The following is a 25692-nucleotide window of genomic DNA, read 5'->3' as shown; positions in this document are numbered from 1 at the left end:
GGAGAAACGCCATCCGAGCTTGGCCCCGGGCGTGGACAGAGAGGCCCAAAGAGTAGGCGAGCGAGCACAGGGGGAGCGATCACATCTTGGGGAGAGCAGACGCGCGCAGGGAAGTCTAGGGGAAAGAGGGCACCCAAAAAAAAAAAAAAAAAAAAAAAAGAGGGCACCCAGCGGGTAGGGAGGATCCCGCCCGGGGTGGCTAGGGAGTCCCGTTCCCTGGAGAATGGAACCCCACGCGGGACCCTGCGCTCCCAGCAGCACCCAATCTTTGGGGGGTTAAACTCAGGGCACCGGGACAAGAGTGCGCGCGGGGTCACAGGGTAAGGCTGTTACTTTGTAGTGAGACGTTGTGTTTGTGTGTGTGTGTGTGTGTGTGTGTGAGAGAGAGAGAGAGAGAGAGAGAGAGAGAGAGAGAACTGGAGGAAAAAGAAAGAAAAAAGAGCAGGGAGCTGAAGGCCGAGATGTTCTACTTCTAAGTGGTTCATTGAGAGGCAATAGCCTTCTAGCAAGCGAAGTCGTACGTAGCCCGCGCCGCATTGGGGACCAGCCGAGCAGGTCGCTGGGGTCTCTCCAAGGGGCCTCCAGCCTCACGAGCCCGGAGGTGGCCCCCAGAAGGGGACACTATCCTGGCAGCTGTGCGGAGGTCGGGACTGTGGTTTCCTTCTCCCGAGACCCCGGCGCTGCCAGCCGGAGGGGGCGAGCTCAGTCTGCCTTCTTCGGGGGGGAGGAAAGCGGACCTCTAGCAACGCGACCTCGGGTCCCCTCGCCCTCCCACCGCCCAACCTCCTCCCCTCAGCCACATTCATTTTTCTCAGCAGCTTCTAGTTGGGGCTCAAAACCCAACTCCGAGCCCACCCGGGCCCTCATCACGGAGCTAAGGGGGACGGCCGGAGTCGGAGAGGGCCCGGGGGGGCGTCGTACCGAGGTAGCGGCCGTGAGGGGCGCCGCGTCCCGCCGGTGCCCGCCGCGGATGAGCCAGCGGCCGCGAGCAGCCCCCGGAGCCGCGCAGCATCGGCGTCTACAGTGACGGTGGAAGCCACGCCCGCTCGGGAGCTGGGGGCTGTCCTAGCCCCCCCACCTTTCCCCCGCCCGCCCCCTCCTCCCGGCGCCGGCCCGCGGCCCGCCCCCGGCTCGGCTAGCGGGAGGCGCTGGGCGCCTGGGCTGGCGCGCTCTCCTGGGCGCACACACACGCACACACACATCCACGCACGCACGCCCAGAGCCGCTCTCTCCGCGCCCGGCCCACGTTCCCCTCGCCCATGCAGACGGACAGAGCGACGGAAGATGGCTGACGACTCCACGGGGCACCGAGGATGCAGCCTGGCGGCGGCGGCGGCGGCGGCGGGAGCGGCAGAAGCAGCGGCGGCGGCAGGGGCAGCGGCGGCAGCGGCGGCGTTGGCGGCGGCGGCGGCGGCGGCAGCGGGAGCAGGAGCGGCGGCGGCGGCGGCATCCCCGAGACTCCTCGAGCTACCTTTCCCTCTGACAGCCACTGACGTTCTCCGCCGCTAGAAGAGACCCCGCTTCTCCGGCGCCCGCCTTCCCTCCCCCCACCCCCTCGCCTAGCCCCAGCCCCAGCCCCGCCAGCACCGCTACCTCCGCCAGCCTTGCCACCATCAGCACCACCTCCACCACCGCCGCCGCCGCCGCCGCCACCACCGCCGGCGGCGGCAGCAGCCATTTCATCTCCACAGAAACCAGACACAAAAACATGGCAGAAATGGAGAAAGAAGGGAGACCTCCGGAAAATAAAAGAAGCAGGAAACCGGCTCACCCAGTGAAAAGGGAGATCAATGAGGAAATGAAGGTATTTTTGGACTTCGGGGCCAGAGAGCCTGAGCTCTTTCTTCCGTCTGCTCCCTGTGGGCCGTTGTATAGATTCTGAGGGTACAGGGGAGCGCTTGTCAGTTTCTGTAGGATGCCCAGAACGCCTCAGCTCCTCCTCCAGGTGCAAACCGAGGCCAACTCTCGGGCTGCATCCCCGAGATTTGCCTGCCTCAGATTTGATGGGGGTGGAGGGGCGGCCGGGAAACCACATACTATTTAACCTTATAAACCCCAGGTTGGTAACAGGCGCGTTTCAGAGGGAGGGGACCGGGAGCCCAAGTGGAGGGTGGGTATGGTGAAGAGGCTTTCCTAGTCGGTGGGGTAGTTTTTTCCTCTTCCTCGGGAACCATCCCCCGGATCCCTCCAAAGTTAAGAGCCGTCGGGCCGGAGCAGCCGGGGAGCACTGGATTCCACCCCTCTCCCCAGTTCATCTCCCCGTTCCTCGATCCCGCTTCCCGCCTGGAAGCCAGCTGCGACGGTGTAAAGGGGCTGTCAGTGCCGGGGCGAGTTGTGGCCCGAGCGGCGCGGGTCTGGGTACCGTTTTGACGGCCGGCTCGCTTCGCCCGCAGCTGCTCGCTCCTCTCACTCGGCTGCCTCCGCCTCCCGCTCCCCTTTGCATGCTCCACTTCCCAGTTAAGCAGACCCGGGCAAACCCTGGTGCAAAAGATAGCTGTCTGAGGGGCGGCCTTCGCAGAGCGCCTGCCCATTGTTCGGAAAGGCCAGCCCGGAGTCCTGTCGGCGAGGCCGGGCTCCCCGCCAGGCCAGCGGTGCTCCAGAGGTGGCGAGCGCAGCAGCCTGGCGCTCCAGCTGTTCGCGTTGGAGTGATTGCACAAGAGCACCGCTCGGCTCCGGACCCCCCTCGCCCCCCCCACTTATTTTCCATGAAGTTGCAGCTTTTGCCCGGTGAGGGTTTTGTTTTGTGTTGATTTCACGAGTCTGTCTTGATTTTTTTTAAAAATTGTTTTATTTGTATTTTTTGTCTTTCTGTGAGTTACATACAAGTAGCAGATTTCAGGGGGGACTTTAGTTTTCATTCTGCAGCCGTCCTGGTGTTCCCCATCTTCTGCATAGAATCCTTAACACTGCCCACTGACTTGGTCAGGTTGGTTAAGTTGGTATTTAAAAGGTAAACGATGAAGATGGCAAGCAACTAGTAAAATTTATTGCGGTTTGACGTTGTCTTGATTAGAACAAGCATATTCTAGAGAGTGCCTTGAATGAAGCCCATGTTTAGAAAGGGGCACACGGATAATACCTCCTATATCTGTACCTAGGTGCATATGCTTAGCGTTCCTTTCTTCCAGAAAATGTCTGTAGCAATCTGCATTTTGGAATAAGGGTTTTTATTTCTGGGTGACAAATTTAGTGCCTGGAAGCATGAGGTGCAGCATCAGTCCAAGGAGAGTTAAGGAAGATTTGCCTTGGAAATCAGTGCCATTCCTTGTGATGGAAACCTCCATTGATTCCACTGATAGACAGTTTTTAAAAAAAGAGACCAGCAGGAGTTGTCTTCCCATGGGGATGGAATTCAAACAGTTTACAATAACCATCCTTCCTCACTCGCCTTTCCCTCCTGTCCTGCATTTCCAGATTACTTTTCCATTTCATTTTAAATTGGGGGTGGAGGAAGAGGAGAGAGGTAAAGCCACTAAGAAATCACAGTGTGCACTGGCCCTTTAAAACACTGTCTAATGTGATCTATATGGATGGCAGCTTTTAAGTTTCATAGGTTCTAGAATTACAAATTAGCTAATTTTAATCAAAACATGTGAAATGTTATCCCGGCTGGATATAAAGGCTGACTGTGCTCGATGCTTGGGGCTCACGTTGTTGACTTTGGCTGCGGGAGCACTCCGTGGTTTGGGAGATAGTTGTCCTTCTACAGTATAACAGATGTTTGTCTGAACTGGTGAGGAAGAAACAAAAACAACATTGTGTGAAGGGGAAAAATTACACAATTTTTAGCCAATGCTGCAGGACTAAGTATGGAATTAACCTTCGTGCACAGAATTTCCTCTTTTTAAAATGTTATTTTTCTTCCAAGTCACCACCTACTATTTGAAGTTTTAATCCTTATCATTTCAGTTGCTACAGAGTAGCATTAAATAAGAAGTTTTACACAGCAAATAATTCAATTGCCTGAAGGATCAGTATTTTCTCCCTAGTTTGGAACAATGTGTAAGAGACACTGGGTCAGAATCTTCAGTCGTGTCAATGCATATCATGCCAGTGAGTCATGAAATCCCATTTCTAGTGGAATTGTTCAGTATGCATTCTTCTAATATAATAGCACCAAAAGTCCTCATTTTAAAAGTGATTTCTCAAAGTCAAAAGCTGGAAGGGTTATTTTGAACTCATCAATATTTTTCTGCTTTTAATGTTAATAACCACATCAATAAAACCCCTCCCTGAACCCCATGGTATTACTACCCCTCCATCTCCCCAAACCTAAAGTGTAGAGTAACCTAACAAGTTGGTTGCCCTGCATAAAAATATGTGCAACAAAATGTCACCGAGAACACAATGTGGCCTTGTGCAGCTTCATATCGGTGCCGCTGGAGCTGCCTGGCTGTGTTTGCCTTCATCTGAACGGCTTTCATCTGGACCAGTGTAAACTAAGCCCTGGTAAGTAATCACAGCCCGGCAGAAAGAAAGGAATGTATACAGCTAGCACGGCCTAAGCTGTAAAAACGGAAACCTGAGCCCCACCGTGGATCACATATCAAGGCTTGAAGGTAGGGGAAATGAAAGGGGGAAAGAGGAGAGAGCGAATGCAAAAGTCAGCCTGGGAAGTGGAGGATCAGGAGGAGGCCCCCCTTAGGGAGAGTTGGCTCAGGGATTAGGGAATTTTATCGTGGTGTACAGTGACCTACTCAGGTTTCAACACTGGTTGGATCAAGTTGCTTCTCTGCGAGCTGAAAGAAAAAGGACTGGTGTGTATGTGATTTTTTTTCCCCTTCGGGTAATAGAAAGGACATTGGTATAAGCATCTATTTTAAGTACAGCAAATGCAGGGAGCTGAGAATGAGCAACAAAATTGCCTCATAATAGAGACTTCCTTCAAGATTTCCTAATTGAGATAGTCACAAATTTATTTAAAAATGGGCAGAGAAGACACACTGGCAGAGGTTTAGCTGACACCAGTAATGGCATTGGAGATTGTCTTCATGTGGCTGGGAGCTAATGTTGGTTGCTGTTTCACTAGATCAGATATTGAGTTACATTTTCGTTATCACTGGTTTAATGTACAAAGCAGTTGTAACAAATTTAAATTTGATACAATATAATTTTGTGTGTGAAAAGTACATGACTTGGCATAGCTTGCCTTTAATGTCCTTTAGTGAAAATATCTTCAAGTAGAAATGTTTGTCTCATTATGACCTTTATAATGTTTTTTTATCTTTCCTTCTCCCCCCCACTCATCCTGGTTTTTCTTAATTAAAAAGACTTGTTGCTTTACTGTACTTACAGTCAGTCTGCCCTATTTAGTTAGTGACCAGTAGAGAGGATTTTAAAAAATCAGATGGCAATTCAATTTATATTTTGACTACTTTCGGTTTCTAAAGCGAATATTGTGATTGTATCTAATGTAATATGCCTTCAATATATTGTTAGCTCACATGTATCATAATAAATGGCTCTTAGGAGGGAATTCTGATATATGGAAGTGTTAATATTAATTAATTATTAATATATTAATATATTAAACGAATTAATATTCGTTTCAGGTGTTCATCCAGAGCATAACATAAAAGCTAGATGTAATATTGGATGTGCAAATGTAAATATATGAGTAAGTGTAAATATAGTTGCACTTAAGGGTGTGTATTTTACGTGCATAGATCTTGGTGAACATGGTTAGTGACTACCAAACAGTAATACAACTCAACAAAGTGTAAACTATGAGTAGAGATAATGAGTCAGATTTTCATCTTTTAAAACTCTTTGACAAAACCGTTGTGATTAGATCAAGCACTCTGCCCTGGAAACTTTCCTAAACAAACCATAATTAATGCATTTACAATGTTTGGCTTCCCTATCAATTGCTCAGCTACAGGATAATCTGTGTTAAATGTCTTAGGGTCTTTGCTGAAGTTCTCTGTCTATAAATATTCTTAGTAAGTAATTTGTACCTAAAATTATGCTTCAGTCCTAATGCCTACAGTTAGAGTCAGGCACATCTGTTAGAGTTTAGTAGTAAACTCACCATAAGATTTTCTAGTTTAGTTTCTGATGGTCTCCATTTGGCATTAAAAATGACCTGTGTCAATTGCACAGACAATAAAGCAAGTTGCAGAGCTGAGCTGGTGAGTGCAGTGATTTAAATAGCTTGCCATAAAATAAAATAAAATAGAGATATCAGAGTGTGGATTGGAAAAGTCAGCGTGTTTAAGGTGGAAATCAGCTCATTACTAAAACAGGTATATTTTAAGTTTTGCTCCTGAAACTCCATCCTGATGTCAGAAACAGTGAGTCTCAGGAACCTAGAAAGTGGGCTTGGGACCAGATCTCACTGTGGCATTCACGAATTATGTCAGACCTCCCTGGCTGAGCAGTGGTCTAAGGTGTGCCACGTGGCAGGGCTGGGAAGTATTGTCAGTCGGAGCGTGGTGCTTGCGCCTTGGAAGCTGGTGTAGGATATTCCCCCGAGCCCACCAGCCCTGTCCTCTGTGTTGCTCGCGGTTGTCCTGCTCGAGGCTCTAGTCTCAAACCATAAGAGAAGGTCCTGGGAGGGCACAGAGAGCTATGAATTCTGCTCTGTTCAAACCGGGAGTTTTCTGAAAAGAGTCTCTTTCTCCATCTGTGAACTGGTGAGGATAGTGTGTGGTAGAGCGAGACTCTCTAAGCCTTACACAATTCACAGGTTCCAGAGGGGAGGAAATGGAAAGGAACCACTCCACTTCCTCCCGAATCTGAAATAAACATTTGAACTAGAAGAAAATGAGTCTGACAGACTCATTCCCTTCTGCGTTTCCTGCCTCTGTGCTTGCCAAGCACTGCTCTGAGAAGCCAAGCCCTACTCTCCTTGTGTGAAAGACAGACTCATAGAAACCAAGAGGTAACAGAGTTTTTAAATGAAAGTCAAAAACAGGGCCTCAAAAAAGGCAAATATCAGTGAATACAAGTGACTGTCTGAAAAAGGAGAGTTCCAGGGAAATAGAGGTGTCTTGCAAGGGTGACCAGACTTTTTGTATCTTCTAAGGAAGTGTTCTTTTTATTGAGTCTTTATACATTTTATTTTTTTGAAAAAATTATTAGAAGTAGTAGGAGGTGGATCATTTAAAAATCTCTGAAGTCTAAAACTTCCTTTTGCGGAATGGGAAGTCAGCCATACTTGCACTCAAGCTAATAAGATTATTGAATATTTTCCTAAAAGAGAAGGGATATTCCAGGGTAGAATGAAAAAAAAAAAACAACTTTGTTTTTGATGGTGCCAACTGAAACATGTAAACAGACATGAAAGCCTGTGCTGGGTGAGATTTGCTGAATGTATATTTTAGAATCTGTAGACTGATAGGTGTTAATATCTCTTATATAACTAAAGGGCTGTGGAACTCTGTCCTGCTTTAAGCCCGGTGGCTTTTGGCATGGACAGGAAAACAATGTAACAAGTCTTGGTGATTTTAAGGCCAGTGCTGCAGCTGTGATAGGACACAGCTGCACACAGCTGCACACCTGCCATGCCTGCTACAGTGTTAGCCCCAGGGCTGGTCTCCACAATTTCACACATTTGTTTGACCTTTTTAGGACATTTGATGTCCTGGCCACAGATTAAAACATGGGGACATAATTGTCTGCTCTGTGTCACAACAAGACAATAAAGCAACATAGATTTTTATATGTGGAAACGCACAATTTTGGTTTCATGTGACAATAATACATCCATCTAATTCAGGCTGTGTCAATAAGAGAACAAGACTTTCTCCTCAGGCCTGCTCCAGGTCGGAGCTGGATTTTAGTGTTTTGATGTGTCCTCTGCCCTTAGAACTGTGTGCTAATCATTGTGTTGTGGCTGAGAACAATGCTGCAAAATGACCCAAATGAAGCTCAGTGACCTTCTTCAAAGGATTTCAGGCCAGAAATCTGTATGCAGTTCAGATACAAACAGCAGGGCTCAATGGGTAAAGTCTGCACCAAGAGTATGAATCTGGCTCCTCTTAACATAACATGCATGTGGATGACCCTCAAATGGGATGTCTGTGGGAGTGGCTTATCCTTAGGATACCATCAGACCCAGTAGGATCATGAGCGTGGAAGTACTTTGTAGTCTGTAAAGGGCTCTTCCCACAGTTCTTTTGCACTATTTAAGTTTTGCCTGCTTCTTGGTAGAACCTTAAAATAAAACCGATCCATTAGATCTGTGTTAAGAGAGATGACTTCCAGTCAAATCAACTTGAATTCCCAGTAGTCTGAGAGTGCTCATTAACATTGGATGTTATAATTCTTTTAACTTTCAGACCTGGGGATAGGTAGAGCTAGAAATTGATTTCTAATCAAGTTTAATTCCTACTTCCTACAAAAGAAACTGCTTCTCTTCTGCAGCTTCATCCCCCCAGCCCTTTAAAAATCTTAATTAGTGAACCCAGTGACGCTTAATAGAAATCTACCTCAGAAGTCAGTCAGAACCCATGGAGGTGAAAAGGGAGATAAAATATTTTCCAAAAATAACCATCATTCTATTATTCATAACCTTAACTGGCAGTGATACCAGCATTTTTTTCCCCCACCTTGTAAATTGTTCAGGATTGGGGGTTTCCTTTTCCTTTGAAAGTATTTCTCATATGCTCCGCTTTCTTGGATAATGTGTGTAAGAATGTTTTGAAGTTGAGTAATGTAACTGGCAGATCCTTTTTACTGTCATTAGGACTGTGAATATGACTGACATGGTTGTCTGTGAGAAGACTATGTGTTAATTAATTTTTAATTAAAACTATTTTTTGATTTTTATAAAAATAATACATGGACATGACATAAATAGTAGAATAAGCAATATAAATAAGCAAAATGAAAAACAAAGCCCGTAATTTTCCCACCCAGACACAATTACCGTCAACATTCTGATGTATGTCTTTTCATGTCCTTTTCTATGTATGATGAATGTTTTTTTTAAAAAAAAAAACAAAAAACAAAAATGGTCTTATAGTGTACTAACCTTCCATTTAAAACTTAACATATTGTTAATAGCTTTTCATGGCAGTAAAAATTTATCCACAGCATATATTTAGTGGCAAAATAGTATTCCGTTTCAGTAATTTCATGACTAGTCTATAATTTATTTAACTGAATTCCGATTGTTTGGCATATAGTTTGTTTCTAAGAAAACAACACTGAAATAAACATTCCTGAACATTCATATTTTTGTACCTATTTCCTTAGAATAGTCCCTACTATGCCTAGAAATAAAATTGCTGAATCAACAGGTATGTAAATTTTTAAGCTTTTATTGCGGAGAGTCAAGTTACCTTTTCTAAAAGTTGAATTAACTTGAATTCCCAATAGTCTGGGAGTGGGACTTCTCTGGCGGTCCAGTGGTTAAGATTTTGCCTTCCAATGCAAGGGATGTGGGTTCGATCCCTGGTCAGGGAGCTAGGATCCCATATGCCTCGAAGCCAAAAAACCAAAACATAAAACGGAAGCAATATTGTAACAATTTCAATAGAGACTTTAAAAATGGTCCACATCAAAAAAAAAAAAAAAAAGTCTGAGAGTGCTCATTAACACTGGATATTATAATTTTTTAAGCTTTCACATATTTATTTTTAGAATCAGCTGTCCTGAATTTTGTTTGATAATTTTTCTGTATTTACATATTTTTAAAAATATTTATGGATGTATCCAAATGTGTTAGCACATTTATTGATTAGATTCTAAGTGCTAGGCATTGTGCTAGATGGGACATAAAATGAAATAAAGGGTTTCTGCCCTCAAGCAACTTATAGTGTGTTTGGGGGATAGATGACATATTTTACTAGCACTGTGGAGGGATGTAGGACTTGGAGTGGAAATGGGAATTATGTTTGTGGGAAGAGGGAGGACGTGGCTTTCCCCTCATCTGAATGAATGATTGGGAGCTCTCTGAAAACTTTCTGCTTTCTTGGGTAGGATACCAAGTTGAAAACACATCTGACATTCAGTTATACAAGGCCTGAGGTAAGAGAAATTGGTGGTACCTACTCTGTATTTTAAACTTTGGTGTTTTCAGAATAAAATCATTAGTCCTTTTTGAAGACCTTGAAGTACTTGCATTTCAGAGGTATTTTGAGGCTTTGTAATTACTGTGATTTTCAAAATGACTTGAAGTCAAGTCATTATTATTTACCTGGTAAAATGTTCAATTAAAAACCATTTAGAGTGAACTTTGACATGCATACAGTATTTCTAGTTGAATAAGGAGAGTGTCTAATGAATGTCCTGGGAATTGAATTCCAACAAAAATAAACTTTGCCAGTGTAGAAAGAACTCAGAGGAGTGGGGAAATAGTTAAGTTTCCTGTCTTTCCACTATCTTTCTGTGACCTTTTTTTTTTAATTCTAGGAAAAGATCATGCTTTCAGATTAAAGGTTAGGCTTTTCTTCTTTCTTTAGGAACCCTGGAGGTGAGAGAAGGGAATTGGAAAGGGAGAGGAAGGGGTATGGAGGTATAGTATTAAAAGTGCAAAGCCATTAGAGTCAGATGTGATGTCAAAAAATTGTCCAATGAGAAGATTAAATTTTGATTATGAATTTTAAGAACCCCTATTCCAACAATAAAGACAATTAAGGAGAGTAGAGGTCAATGATCAAGTCGCAAAACAAGCAAGGTTTTAGCATAGGTAGATATGTCCTGGTTGGAAAGCTCTTTGTATGTGACATTGACATCAGTGATATGATTTCTTTGCAATACGGTTGTTGGTCCAAGGAGGTAGCTCCTTTGGAGTTGCTGACACATTGGACTGTACAGAATTTATAATAGAAAGAGTCCTGGTATAAGAATCAGAAGATCTGTATTTTTGTTCTGACTTTACTAGGTGATCTCTCATGCCTGTCATTTACCTTCTGTATGCTCCAATTTTCTGTCGTAAAATGAGGATGTCACAGAGGTTCACCAAAAGTTTACTGCGGAAATCAAATACCTAACTCACAGGGTAATTGAAAGGAACAAGAGAGTTAAAGGATGTGGAAACACTGTAAAGTGCTATAAGAGTGTTAGACATTATCATTGTAATTATAGTGACCTATTTTCCAAACCCAAATTGGACCACATGGTATGAGAGAGGATTTTTGTGCCACTTCCAAGGGTGAGAGGCAGTCTGCAAAATGTGTTTTGGATGCCAGAATATTGAAATTCTGGCACATTTTGATGGTTTATGGGAACAATGATAAAATATTTGAGATAGTGGCTGTTCAGTAAAATTTATGCTGTGTGATCGCTGTAATTATGATACTTCTTTGCAGCAGGCAATTTATTTCTTGTATAAGTAGAAATTCTTTGATTTCACAGGATCTTAGAGCTGGAAGGGCCTTTAAGAGATTCTACTTGAGTTTCCTGCTCTAAGTCTCCAGGAGAAATTCTGGGTGAAGATTTTTGGGGAAGCAAATTTTACAACTTCTCTTAGAACAGCGGCTTGTCCTATTATCGAACAGCCTTACCTCAAAAGTCTCTCTGCACTTTAACTCTTATCACCTTAATTTTCTGGTAGAAAAACTTGAAAACCCTTATGGACCATAAACATTTAATTCACTTCTCCTAGAATGTATTATGTTTCTTGGATGGTAACTGCAAAAATCCATTTCATTTCCTTTGGTTTAGCACCATAGCGAGCCCATATGATGTCTAGCATGAAGTTCTAACTAGAAATTAAAAATTATTTATTCCTTGGGGTTCTTTGATTTCTTAATGCAATAGTATATAAGCCAGAGGTGATACCTATTCTTGTAGTTTGGTGTTTCTTTTTCTTTTATCTTGTTCGACTTTTTATGAAAAATTTGAGAGTTATGGCTCAAGACTTTATAAACCTTTTGTTTTCTGCTTTTCCAGTCATGTATCAAAACATTATGATGTTTCTTTTTACTTTCAATGATAGGAAAGGGAATGTTTTAGAGTTTATTTTCACTGACATTTATAGTAACTCGAAAATCATGGAATAGGTCAATTCCATATTGATCATATTGATTGTTCCATGAAGCCTCTGAGTTTTCAGGACAAACCGTAAACTAAGTGATGCACTTAAGATGCCCAAATAATATGAATTTGGTGTTAATAATCCAGTTGAGGGTTCAGTATTTACGCGAATGTCTGAAACTTCTGGATCCCATCCCTGGGATTGGTTCTGAAAGGCTGAACGGATTTGCAGCTGGACTAAAACAAACAAGTCTATATCCTTAGCTGGGAGGTTGCTCCATGAATTATGCATCTGTAGCTTTTGTGTCGCTTCAGAGGTTAGACAGAACCAGAGAAAGAGGTGCCCAAGATACAAATGGTCTAGAAAATTAGATATGGTGGCCAGGAGTTACTATGCAAGAGATTTCCTGGTTTTTGGGCACATTTCTCTTAGAGATTGAGGCAAACAGCATATAAACCAGTAGGATGGCTTGAACTTGGCTTTTAGCACTGTTGGGAATTGTTTTTTTGATGCAAGGTGTAATCCTTATCCTTGGAGATTTCTGCTGCCAGACCCCTGATGGAGGACCTCGGTTTGTGTGCTTAGGCACTGTCATTCTCCAGTCCAGGCACTCAGCTCAGTGAAAGAAATTGGGTGTTAGGGGAGACTGACACCTCATTAAAGCAATCTCTTTTGATTGAGTAGTGCAGCATTTAGCCGAATCCTCCTCGGTGGTATTCCAGAAGTTGCTGAGCTTATTATACATATCGATCATATCATCTTTGTGCATTCATGAAAAGAATGTCTATTTAATGTGGACACGACCAGCCATCAGAGGGAATAAATACCTCACTAAAGCTTGATATGGCTGACTGTTGGCCTTGTGGATGGTAACACTGACTCAATCTGGCTAGATTTTAAAAAATTGCTTGTGCATTATACCATCACAGATTGACCCATTTGGAGCTCTGAGCTCAAGTGGGTACAAAAGCAAAAAAAAAAAAAAAAAAAAAAATCTAGCATCTTGTGGGTGGTTTGAAATGCCAGGTTTGTTTTTATGGAGTAGTGTAATATCCTTCCTTTTTTTAATATTTATTTTTACTTATTTATTATTTATTTAATTAATTTATTTTGGCTGCACCGAGTCTTAGTTGCGGCATGGGGGATCTTCCTTGCGGCATGTGGGATCTTTTAGTTGCGGCATGTGGACTTTTAGTTGCAGTACGCAGGCAGGATCTAGTTCCCTGGCCAGGGATCGAACCCGGGCCCCCTGCATTGGGAGCGCAGGATCTTAGCCACTGGACCATCAGGGAAGTCCCTCCTTTCTTTTTTTATGCAACCCCTGCTGAAATCTAAAGTGAAATTCAAGAGAACATGGAACTTACACGTTGAGGCTGTGCACATGCTGGTTTAGCCTGGGTGCTTGTTTCAGGTATAAATTATACATCCCAGTGTATTTCAGAAATGACAACTTCTAGGGAGAATGAGAAAAGATTCTTTGAGCCACAGAAAAGGTTAGAATATATAGTTTTTCTAGCTCAGTCTAGGAGGCTCAACCTGCCTTGCCTGATAAAGATGCCTTAAAAAAATTCATTCAACAAACATTTATTATCTTACTCTGTAGTATAGGATCCTTCTTTTCATTAAAATTTTTCCAGCTTTATTGAGAAGAGATATAATTGACACAAAACATTGTGCAAGTTTAAGGTGTACAGTTTATTGATTTGATACATTTATATATTGTAAAATGACTACTACCATAGCATTAGCTATCACCTCTATCCTGTCACATAGCTACCATTTCTTTTTTGCAGTGAAAAGATGTAGGATCAACTCTCTCAGCAACATTCAAGTACATGATGGTGTTGTTAGCTATAATCACCATACTGTACACCATGCTATACTATATACCCTTTGACCAATCTCCTCATTTCCGCTGCCCCCAGCCCCGGGTAACCACTTCTCTACTCTCTCTTTCTCAGATAGAGATGCTTTAAGGCACCCACAAGCATTAAGATATACCAGCTGTTAAGTTCATTAAAAATAGTCACCTGGTAGTATAAGCTTTAAATCTGTCCAATTATTATTTACCCATTATTTCCACAGCTTGATATCTATAATAACAACAATAATAATGCCTTATATTTTATAGAGTTGTCCCTCCAAATCCACAAGGGATTGGTTCCAGGACACCCCACACCCACACCAGAATCCCTAAATCCGCAGTGCTTAAGTCCCTTATATAAAATGGTGTAGTATTTTCATATAACCTACACACATCCTACCATATACTTTAAATCATCTCTAGATTATTTATAATACTTAATATAATGTAAATGCCAGGTAAATAGTTGTAAATACAATACAAGTGCTATGTAAATAGTTGCCTGCATGACAAAGTCAAGTTTTGCTTTTTCAAGCTTTCTGGAATTTTTTTTCCAGATATTTTCCACCTACGGTTGCTTGAATCTGCACATGCTGAACCTGCAGATATGGAGGGCTGATTGTATATTGATTTATAGTTCATAAAGTGTTTTCATACATTATCCAAAATCTGAGCTGGCTAGTAAACTTAAAGTTATTTGGTACTTTTATGTTACTTGTCAGAAGACAATCACAGTAACCTTTGATTTCATGGGGAAAGAATCTGTCACTAGTGGAATTCGTAAAGGAAATTATGCTTCAATGTTTAAAGAATACTGTTACAAAAGGGAAAATTAAAAAGGGAAACCCTTGTAGACTATTCAGCTTTCTGGATGGTAGTGGTTGACAGTTGAGAAATTATTTCTTTGCTTAAGAAACAACACCTAAATTAGAAAGCAATTCTAGTTTAAATTAATCTGAGCCACAAAATGGTCGATTGTTTTCAGTTTCAAAATTTCTTCTTAGCTGTTTTTGTGCTTTTACCTTTCAATATTTTTGTATTAGTGAAAGATATAGACTTTGCAGAAGGATATGCCAAAATATGACTTCCTATTCTTAAGCAAAACTGACAAATACCTTTTCTCTTGTTATCTTTAAATTACAAATGTCTGAAGGCCTGTCATAATTGGATGCGTCATCCTGAGATTTAAACGCATGACAGTTTTTGAACGTGATTTGAAAAATGAACATGACTCTAAGGGAGGTAGGGCGGGGCTGGCAGAAAATGGGTAGTGGAAACAGAATTCGATTTATGTGTTCTTTTCAAATAGTTATTGATTATATACATAAGTAGCCTATGCTTCTCTTTCAGAACTTTGCAGAAAACACCATGAATGAACTTCTTGGCTGGTATGGCTATGATAAGGTTGAATTGAAAGATGGTGAAGATATTGAATTCAGAAACTATCCTACAGATGGAGAGAGCCGGCAGCACATTTCTGTTCTCAAAGGTAATGACATTCAATGTCCTTTTGTTCATGCAAACAAGGATTAACTATCTCAACCTGCCGGAATTGAGTTGCTCTGGGACTCCTTTTGTTCATGATGCCAATGGTTGATTTAAATGGACATCCCCATAAGCAGAATTCTGCAGAATATAAGAGCACAACATAAAACAAAAATAGACACAGCTTAATCTCCATCCAGCAATGGGAGAGTTAGCTAGACAAGGGCTAGCTAAGCGCTGTGGTCCTGCCCACAAATTGATAGAAAGGGACAGTGTGGGCTAATTTCTAGTTTCCTGAGTCCTTCGATATATCAATTGTTAAGGACTGGTGCTTTCTGTTAAGTGAAATGTTAGGTTTAGATTTTCAGACTGTAAGAGACAATCATGGTTAGTTTGGTAATTTCTCCTCCCCCCCTTTTGGGTGGGAATTCTAAAGGAAAGCCCTATTTCTGTTTTCTGTTTGAAGTTTTCACCCTTGCCTCATCCACACAGCCTTGGATAGGGTAAGAAGAAGAGTAAGAGAGTAGTAGATGGTTGGGTCCTATATAATTCCATAAGAATGATCATCAAAGCCCAGCCAAAGAGTAGAAATTAGAAGGTTGGTGGAGTTGAAATAACACTGATTCTCCCGGTGGGTAGCAGTGCCTGATATTTCATGAAGTCTAGAACCATTGGTGGGTGTTGATCTGCATACTGAATTTATGAACCTAAATTTGGATAGAGGGTTTGTTTGTCAAAGAAAAGGAGTATGTGAAGAAGCAATCCATTTGGGGAACTTTAATAAAATGTGACTAAAACTAATTGTGTGATATAATTGGCAATTTGATCAGTATTTTCATTGCATTCAATATCTATTGGCATAAACTACCTGTTCATGCATTTTATTTCCAGTCTCTAAGATAGTGCTTTCCCTTCTTGTATGCCAAGCAATGAAATGTAAATGAGCTGTCCTGCAGGCATGTGGAATTGAACGTATGTGACAAATTTTATGTTAAGCTTGGTATGAAATTGTACACATCATGTTACAGAGATAGTATCATCAATTTCACTGTAAACGAAAAATGCAAGTCATGAGTTTATATTCTGTAAACTAATAGCTCGTTTAACACTTGGTCTAGGTAATAATCTTTACCTCTGGGGAACATGGGGAGAGTGCCAGGATATGCTATTGGAGGGAAAAAGTTGTTTTCTGTGGTTGAGTGTTGTTGTTGTTGTTTTTAATGATTCACATGCAAGGATAAAATTCACAAAGTTCATATCATTATAGGTTTTCTTTATGATCATTTTTGTTAATTTTTAATGGGTATTAATGGGTTAATTTAATGGGTCTACCCTGTGAAACAACAGTTTTTTCCTAATCATCAGCTTCTTTCTCATTGGTTCTTTTGATTATATTATCACTCAAGTTTACAATACAGTGGGACCTGGTTACAGTGCTACGGGGGCACTTTTTAAGCTTCTCCCCTGGTAGCCAGAGAGCGATGTCTGCTGTATATCACTTTGTACGTGGAAAGGGTTAATTGCCTCTCAATATTCTATGGGCTTTTACAGTGCTAAAATTCATCACCATAGTACAGTTGAGATGTTAGCTATCATAGTGGAGCAAATTATAAAGGAGCCCTTTGGAAATTTATGGTAACACAACTGAAAAGGTCCAGGATGGTCTGTGGACTTCTGGTAAAGTGTTTAAAGATTTGCAAGAAAAAATTTTTATTCCGTAGCCATTTTACTTGAGAAAATGTGGTTGTAAGCCCTTTCGTCATATTGAATGTGATTTTCTTCTTTTACAGAAAATTCTTTGCCAAAACCAAAATTACCTGAGGACAGTGTTATTTCACCCTACAATATAAGCACAGGCTATTCAGGGCTTGCCACAGGAAATGGACTCAGTGACTCACCTGCAGGATCAAAGGATCATGGCAATGTGCCCATTATTGTACCTTTAATTCCGCCACCTTTCATAAAGCCGCCGGCAGGTAAGTCAATACTGGGGTTTCCAGTGATAATGATTGATAGAAAATTGTTTTAACCGTCCTATGATAATTATTAAATGCTTAAGTTAATTTTGGAAAAGACTGTTTTAGGGACTTTGCAGCTAAGAAATGTTAGTGCATGTGTTATTTAAAGTAGTATTGTTTTGTTAAGCCAATCTACTATTGCTTAGGCTGTCAACTTTCAACTGACAATAAATTTTTCCTACCCCTGGCTACAAAAAAAAGTTATTTTCCTTCTCTGAAATCATCTGTTTAAAATAAAAAAGGATGAACTAATTTAAAAAATAAGATATATACTGCCTGGTTAGCAAGAAAAAAAGGAACCATGGTTGAGCTGGGTGGTGGTGCAGTGAGGACCATGTCTCCTCTGTGGGTTTTGCGAAGGAAGGGGCAATTTGTAAAGTGTGTGTGGCAGGCTTGTTCCCCAGCATGCCTTCTTATAAATCCACTTAAGAAACAACCTAGGTTACCCATCTCATACAGAGTTCTTTCTAATTTGTGCAAAGCTCTCTTTGAGAGCTTAAAAAAAATGGAGATCTGAATTTCATTTGCATGAAAATATAATCAGTTCTTTTATATTTCCAGAAAATTAGATGGCGGTGTGTTAAGCTAGATGGCAATGGGCTGAGCATGATGTTGTATTGCAAGCTAGGTTACACTTATGCTCCACACAGAGAAAGAAGTTCAGTAATATTGTATCTGGCTTGCTGTAAAACGTCAGAATTAATGCTAGAATGCTTAATTGCTACACTGGTTATTTTTCTGTATGTTGAATTGAACAATGATAAATACTGAGTTTTGATAGCAGTACTTATCATAACTCACTAAAGTTAATGCTTGTATTTTTTTTAAGGAAGATAGGTGTTTGGTTATGTTTCCATAAATAGTGAAGATATTTGTAGATATAAATTCCTCGGCTTATATTATAGATATATTTGTACCATCTTCTAAGTGTTACTAACATTTTTCTTCATGGTATGGGCACATTCTTTTGCTTGGCCTATGACATTTTAGCAGCAAAAGTGTCCTTTCATACTGAGGGCCTCAGATATGTCATTAAAATCCATTTACCTATCAAAATCACTTGTAATCATGTTTGTCTACTAAATACTAACATAATTTGTGTATCATATAAAGTTTGTCTTTCTAATGCCACTATTCTCCTTTGGTTGATTGTTTTATGGTGCAGAGGGACCCAAATTTATCTCCTAAAGGTCAAACACATATTTTGCATAGGACAACTGGAGAGAAGGGTGACTAATTTTGTTAAATGTAGGGTTCATTGTTTGAATGTATGTCCAGTGGCTTAGGTGAGTGGTGATGATGATGAGGGTCTCAATAAAACAGTGTGACTAAGTGAAAAGAACACAGGCTTCACATTCAGACAGATTGTGTTCAAATCCAGGCTCTGTCATTTACCAGCTCTGTGAGTGTAGACAAGTTATATGATTTCCACATCTGTAAAATGGGGATCACAGTTTCACCTTATGGGGTAGTTGTGGCCATGAGATGAGAAAATGTATGTAAAGCACCAGCACAGTGCTTGCCACATGAAAACCATTCAGTAAACACCATGCCTCTTGTTCTTTTTTTTTTCAGTCCTTATTCTGCCCTAGAGTTATCATGCACATAATTTGTGCAAAAAAAAGTGTGTATCCAAATGCAAATTCCCCTCTAAGATTTATTTGAGCAAAGCAAACAGCTCCAGAAATTAGCATAGCTGAGGCTAACATGAGTTTGGCATGCCAAAAAACCTGCCCTGGAGTTTCCTGCTGAGCCAGCCACGTGGAATTCAAGCACACAGCTCCTATTTAACTCTAATTCCACATCAGATCAGGAAATAAATATGCAAAGGATAGAGGCCAAAAATTGAGCCTTGGAAGTCTTAGATGTAGGAACTCTGAGGATTTAGAAGCCAGAGTAACTGAACACCAGTGGTTTTATGCTGTCTTCCATGGAACTCCAAGGCACTCATCTGTTGAAAACAGAATGTAGGGAAGCACATGTTTAATTTTCTGTATCTGCTCTAAGCCTTGACTCGATCCTACTCCAGGGTTCTATATGACAAGAAAAAGATACACAAAGGTTCTCTGCCTTCAAGGAGTTTACTCTATTTTTCCCTAAGCAGAAACTTACAGGAGAGATGAATTTTGATTTAGTTATGTTATCTAGTGCAGGGGTCAGTAAACTTTTTCTGTAAAGGGCCGGATAGTATTTTAGGCTTTGGAGCTCTACTGTCTCTGTCACAGCTACTGAACTCTGCGGTGGTAGCAGAAAAGCAGCCATAGATAATACATAAACAAATGGGCGTGGCTGTGTTCTAATAAATCTTTATTTACAAAAAAGGCAGCAGGCAGGGTTTGGCTTAGGGACAATAGCTTGCTGACCCTAGCACTAGGGTACGATTGGCAAACGTCTCATAATAACAGGAAGGTGAATAGAGTTTCTAAGAGTCAGGCTATGAGATTTGTCAAGGTGCTCTGTGTAATATCGTGAGGAAGGGACAGTGACAGGGCAGGAAAATAGTGGGGTTTTCAGGGTATGTGGTGAGCTCTGGCACATAATAGGTAGTCCACCAGTGTTTGTTGAATAAATGAATGAATGACTGATATTCAAATTCCTTTTGCACATGCAGAAGATAGTACAGGCTACTTTGTTGTTCACTGGGAAAGTGCTAGGATCTTGTTTGGATTAGTCTCAATCTGTCTGACCATGACCATAGCCTCTGTGACAGTGATGTGAGTACTTATCCATAGATAAGTGTAAAGTCCACAGATTATCCAAAAACTTCCATCTAGTTAATCATTTCAATTTTTCCTTTTGCTAAAACTTTTACCAGAGTTGTTATTCAAGGTAATCAAGTTGAGGAACACTCTGTCAGTGGTCTAGCTGTATATAGGTTAATGGGGCATTTCTGAGGGAAACTAATAAATCATACGATGGCTAGGAACAAAAGGCCCCTTGGTAATCAACCCCTGAATAATTCAGAGTTGACTGTGTCATGCAAGTGTCCACTTCTCGGGATAGGGAAGAAGGGGATTGTATGTGTGCTCTGGATTCCTGGAAAGAAAATAACGATTAGCGTTCAAATTACTCCTGTTATACTGTAAACCGGCTATGTGAAAATGCTAATAATACCTTATGTTTGTATTAAACCCTTTACAGTTATGAAACTCATTCAAATTTTATTATTTTATTTAATTTGATCTTTACAATAACCCTGGGAAATAGCATTTGAGATAGCATTAAATAAAGAACTGAAGCTCAGATAGGTTAAATGGCTTTCTCAAGGTCAGGTGGCTTCTAAGTACTTGAGTCAAGACTAGTACTAAGGTCTTCTGACTCCTAATCCGATATTCTTTTTAATATAAAGTTCCCTTGTCAGCGTATATATACGAAACTTCCCTAGACTGTATCAGAATAGGAGTATTTATTAATCTGCTACTTCAGATTCCTTAGTGACAAGGGATACAACTTGTTCCTGCAAAAGGTTATTTTTTCAAGTCCACATCCTTTGGGAGACTTGATGAGTTCTCTAACTCTAAGCATCTGTGGTTCTGTGAACCAGGATGACCTAGCAGTGGTAAACCCCCAGCTTGGTTTTAAAGTCTCGCCATCATGAAGCAAGTTGCTCCTGCTTCGAGGTACCAGAAGGCTCCATCTGGTCAGGCACTAGTTCCAGAGAGTGTTCCATGTGCTCAGGCAGGCTCACCACTGGATCCCATCCACATTTGGCAGCCAGTGGGCCCAGTGGAATACTCGTGATCGGGAACACAGTGATACCACACTCGCTTGGATTTCCACTCTCCTTTTGCACAGCTGCAGACAGAACTGTGGGGGTAGCTTATTTCTGGGCCTGGGGGATTGGTTTTCTGTTCCTGCACCCTTTTTCTTCCGAGAAGGGGAACTTCTTGCGCCTTGGTGATTACCACAAGCATTAACCCTGCTTCTGCTGCACACGTTTGCATCCAATTTCATCCGATTTCCAAGGCTAAGCTGCCCTTCCCCCCTCAGAGACAGAATCTGGCCCTTGGTGTAGGGTTTGTGACATCACAGTCGTTACTATGGTAATAGACTTGTTATAAACATAGAATAATAGCCCTGCTTTTACTTTTTTCTTTTCCCTCCAAGCAAATGAAGGGAATCACCATGATCTTTAAATAAGAATCACAGACTTTTCTGCAGTGGACAGAATAAGGTTTTGCCATATAGAGTCACCATTTAAAAAAAACTATAAGAATATAATGATAAGAATAATATTAGAAAATAATAGAAAGTATCAACCAATTCTCTTTTTACGCAAACATTCCTTTATCCTTTCAGTTAGAATGAATATGAAAACCTCCTTCTTTGCTAATTTAAAAAACCACAGCGTGAGCATAGTCTGAAGTGGCAGAATATATATCAGCATGAGTTTTGAAAGATAACTCAGGTTAATTACATGGTAACCTTGCTGTAATTCTTCTCATATTAGAGATTTTAATATGGGTTCAATCCTTTGGGACTTCATTCAGAGAGGGTTGTACCAGTAAAGGACTTTCAGCATGGATTGGAAGAGCTGTACAATAGTGAATCTCCTTGAAAATACTTATGCCTGCTCTGCTCCCACGCAAGTTTGACTATGGAAGCAAAGCCATTCAAAATGAATTTTAAATACATTTTTTTTTTTACAAAGACCTTATATTGGTCTTTATTGCTTTACAAGTGTAATAGCACCCAGTTCCACTGAGCAGACATCAGCCCTCTGCAGTGGTTGGGCAAGCTTGGGTTGCCTACTTCTGGTTAAAGTAACCAGCTGGGACTTGAACCAGGATTTTTTATCTCCTGCTCTTAGACTTGCTCCATGAACAACATTTTGCTCCCAAGACTTTAAAAAATCAGTAAAACAATTAGTGCAATTTGTTTTTGTTCATAAGGTAAAGATGAAATGCAAAGACTTTGCTAGTGAAAGTTTCACTGAGCCCAGTTGCAGAAAACACTGTGTATCTAGGAAACAATATTTTAGATCTGAGTCTTTTGTCAGGTTTTTCCAGAGGCTTATAACTTGCCTATTATAAGTCCAGAATCCCTCTAAATCTCTGAATACTTTAAAATAAAATGAAATGTGAAAAAAGGAGGGAATATACTTCTCTGGATGCATTTATATGGCAATTTTGAATAAAATGTCTCTTACCTCAAATGGTAAGTGACCTTATTCTTATTCCCCAGTATGTTCCCATGTGTGAAGTGAAAGGCAGGGTCCATCCACACAGCACACACAGGTTTATGTGGAGGGACATGAGATTAAGCTTCTAAGACCAGCTTGATTTCCTTTGTGCAGGAGCGTCTTGCCTTTCTTGGAAAACAATGACCATTTCCTGTCTTCCAGGATGGTTTGCTTTCAGTGAGCTTTCCAAATTTGTGTTCAGTCATAGTCATGGAAATGTGATATATTTTTTCAGGCAAATCTTGAAATTCTTAAGGGGTTATAAGAACTGGGCTCTAAGGAACCATTAGCTTAATTGAGAATATGGAAACATTCACGTGATCTGCTAAGCTCTATGTGTATAGCTGAGTAGCCCACAGTTAATAAGCATGTTACTTTTTGGCTCTTGTAATTCTTACATGGAGTTGTACTTGCAGGGAAGTGGAAATCAGAATGTGGTTTGCATTATGATCATTATTTATTTTATCTGTTATTCAATATTCTTGGGGCTTGCATATGAATTCTGTATTCCAAATAGCCATTGAGAAAACAGGATTTAATAAAAATTGCTTTGCCATTTATTTATTTGTCCAACTTTTAAAATATGATTATTAAATAAAATTACCTAGAGTTAATGGGATTTGGATGACTTACTATTTATGTAGTAGATACATTTCTCAATAAAAAGAAGAGGTTCACTGAACCCTCAGATTTGGAGATTTTTCCAAACCGCTTAGGACAAGGACAGGAGGAATTATGGTGAATGACAGGAAGAGGAGTAGTTAGTAACAGTATTGATATAATCTCATCAAGCTAATATTTTTTGAGCACTTATTATGGGCCAGGCATTGTGCTAATAGATTATCTCATCTAATTTTCAGAAAGACTCTGTGTGGATGCTATTATTAACCTTGTTTTACAGATGAGGAAACTGAGACCCAGAAAAGTTAAGCAACTTGCCTGAAGCCACACAGGTAATGAGTGGCCGAGCTGGTAGCTGAACTTAGGCACAATGTCTCCTTAACCCGTATTCATACCACCTGATTATCCAAAACACTGTGTCAGTCTTTTAGTCAATAAGGTATTTACTGAATGTTCTTTATATTATACGAGATAATACAAATATATACAATATAAATACAAATTATATATATGTATATGATACAAATATATATATCATCCCTGATCACCAAGAACTTACAGTGTACATGATATATAATCAAAACATTATTCTATTTGACTTTGGAAAGTATGAAATAATTTTAGCAGCATTTGGAAGGTGCATGGTGGGAGTAGAAGGGCAGTTAAAGTGGAGTAGCAGAAAGTCTATAGGCAGATACTCAGGAACTGTTATGTTTGTACAGTTGGGGAGAAATGGCCTCTGAAACATAATGTAAGCTAGAGATAGTCATTTGAAATTCAAAGTGATAAAAAAGACACAAAATGAAGCCTTAAAATGTTAGCTACTATGACATGGGTCCTGTTTCATCTTTCTTTATACAATCAAGGGGTCTTGTAAAGGTGTAAGTCAAATTTCAGTATGTTCAGTCATTCTGAATGCCAAATGGAATGTGTAGTTTGAATGGTAGCATGATGTGGTGGAAAGACCACCACAGTAGGAACCAGGAGACCTGGATTGTTAATGCCAGCTCAGCCATTTATTGGCTGTCTAATCTTGGATAAGCCACTTAGCCTTTCTGAGCCTCAGTTTCCTCGTCTGAAAAATGATGTAGTTAACTAAGGTAATCTGTAATTTCCCTACATTTATAAAATCTTGGTTTTGTGACTTGTATAGTGAAATGCCTAGATGATTTAATATTTGAAAGGGTCTATTTTAATATGTCATAATATGTATTTGTTAATTGATTGAATATATTTAAAGCCAGTTACCTATGTGTGTAGTTACAGCAGCTGAAATTCTGATGGAAGATTTATGCTACTTAGGACAACTTTCAATGATTGTTCATTTTTACTCTGAAAGAGTCACAGATGTAGAAAACAAACTTATGGTTACCAAGGGGGAAAGAGGAGGGAGGGATAAGTTGGGAGACTGGGATTGACATATACATACTACTCCATATAAAATATATGTAACTAGTAAGAACCTACTGTATAGCAGAGGGAACTCTACTCAATACTCTGTAATGACCTATATGGGAAAATAATCTAAAAAAGAGTGGATATATGTATATGTATAACTGTTTCACTTTGCTGTACAGCAGAAACTAACACAACATTGTAAATCAACTATACTCCAATTAAAATTAATTAAAAAAATAAAATTTAGAAAAAGTGCTAGAAAGGTGAAATATGAGTATATAAAAAGACTGTATCACCCATATGTTATTAAACCTAATCATTTTGATGTTATACATAAGTTGTGATCACTGGAAGTAATTCCCAGAATTTCTGCAAAAGAGAAGTCACATTACATCGAATTTAATTTACCAAAACAGGCACAGGAATAGATAGAAAACCTGAGTAGTCCTACATTTCCTGAGTAGTAAGGAAATTAAATAATTAAATCATTTTACAAAGAACATTCTAGATCCAGATAACTTCAGTGTTAAATTCTATCATCTAAGGAAAAAATAAAAACAAATTTAGAGAAACTCTCCTAGAGAATAGAAATCATTTTATGATCCCAGCATGACCTTGATCTCATCACATGACAAAGGCATTAGAAGTAAAAAATGATAATTTAATGTAATTAGATTACATTAAAATGGAAAACTTCTGTTTAACATGAACAATGATTCAAAAATCCTGAACAAAATCATAGCAAACCAAAGTCAGTGATATAAGCAGTAGGATAATGCATCATGTCTAACTTGGATTTTTTTCCTAGGAATGCAAGGTTGATTTAAATTTTGAAAATTAGTCAATATAATTAACCACATTAACAGAACAAAATAAAGCTCATACAGTATTCTCAAAAGATGCAGAAACACAATTTTACAAAAATTTAACACAATTAATAATAAAAACTCTTGGAAAAGTAGGAATAGAATGAAACTTCCATAATGTGACAAAAAATATACACAAAAAACCTACAGCAAACATCATACTTAATGGTGAAATATTTAAAACTTTCCTTTTGAGATCAAGAATAAGATAAAGATAACCACTATCACCACTTCTATTTAATTTTGTACTAGAACTCATAGACAATGTAACAAGGCAAGAGAAAGAAACAAAAAAAATAAGATTTGAAAGGTAGAAATGCTATTTTGTTTAG

At 40.1% G+C, this 25692-nt stretch overlaps 1 protein-coding gene across 3 annotated transcripts in view; it reads left to right on the top strand.

The window, feature by feature from the left end:
- Window positions 1-1566: 1566 nt before the first annotated feature.
- LOC118905362 (sine oculis binding protein homolog) overlaps window positions 1567-25692 on the top strand; it is a 157058-nt gene continuing 132932 nt past the window's right edge. The window contains exons 1-3 of one of the 3 annotated variants that reach the window (XM_036872003.1): window positions 1567-1804; window positions 15141-15279; window positions 17066-17251. In XM_036872003.1, the coding sequence (XP_036727898.1) occupies window positions 1709-1804; window positions 15141-15279; window positions 17066-17251 (421 nt within the window). In that variant the 5' untranslated portion in view covers window positions 1567-1708. The remainder of the gene's footprint in view (window positions 1805-15140; window positions 15280-17065; window positions 17252-25692) is intronic. The other 2 variants (XM_036872006.1, XM_036872004.1) reach the window with 2 other exon arrangements.

The sequence above is a fragment of the Balaenoptera musculus genome, chromosome 12 (assembly GCF_009873245.2).
Source record: "Balaenoptera musculus isolate JJ_BM4_2016_0621 chromosome 12, mBalMus1.pri.v3, whole genome shotgun sequence".
Taxonomy (NCBI): domain Eukaryota; kingdom Metazoa; phylum Chordata; class Mammalia; order Artiodactyla; family Balaenopteridae; genus Balaenoptera; species Balaenoptera musculus.
This window is presented reverse-complemented; position numbering and strand designations above follow the sequence as displayed.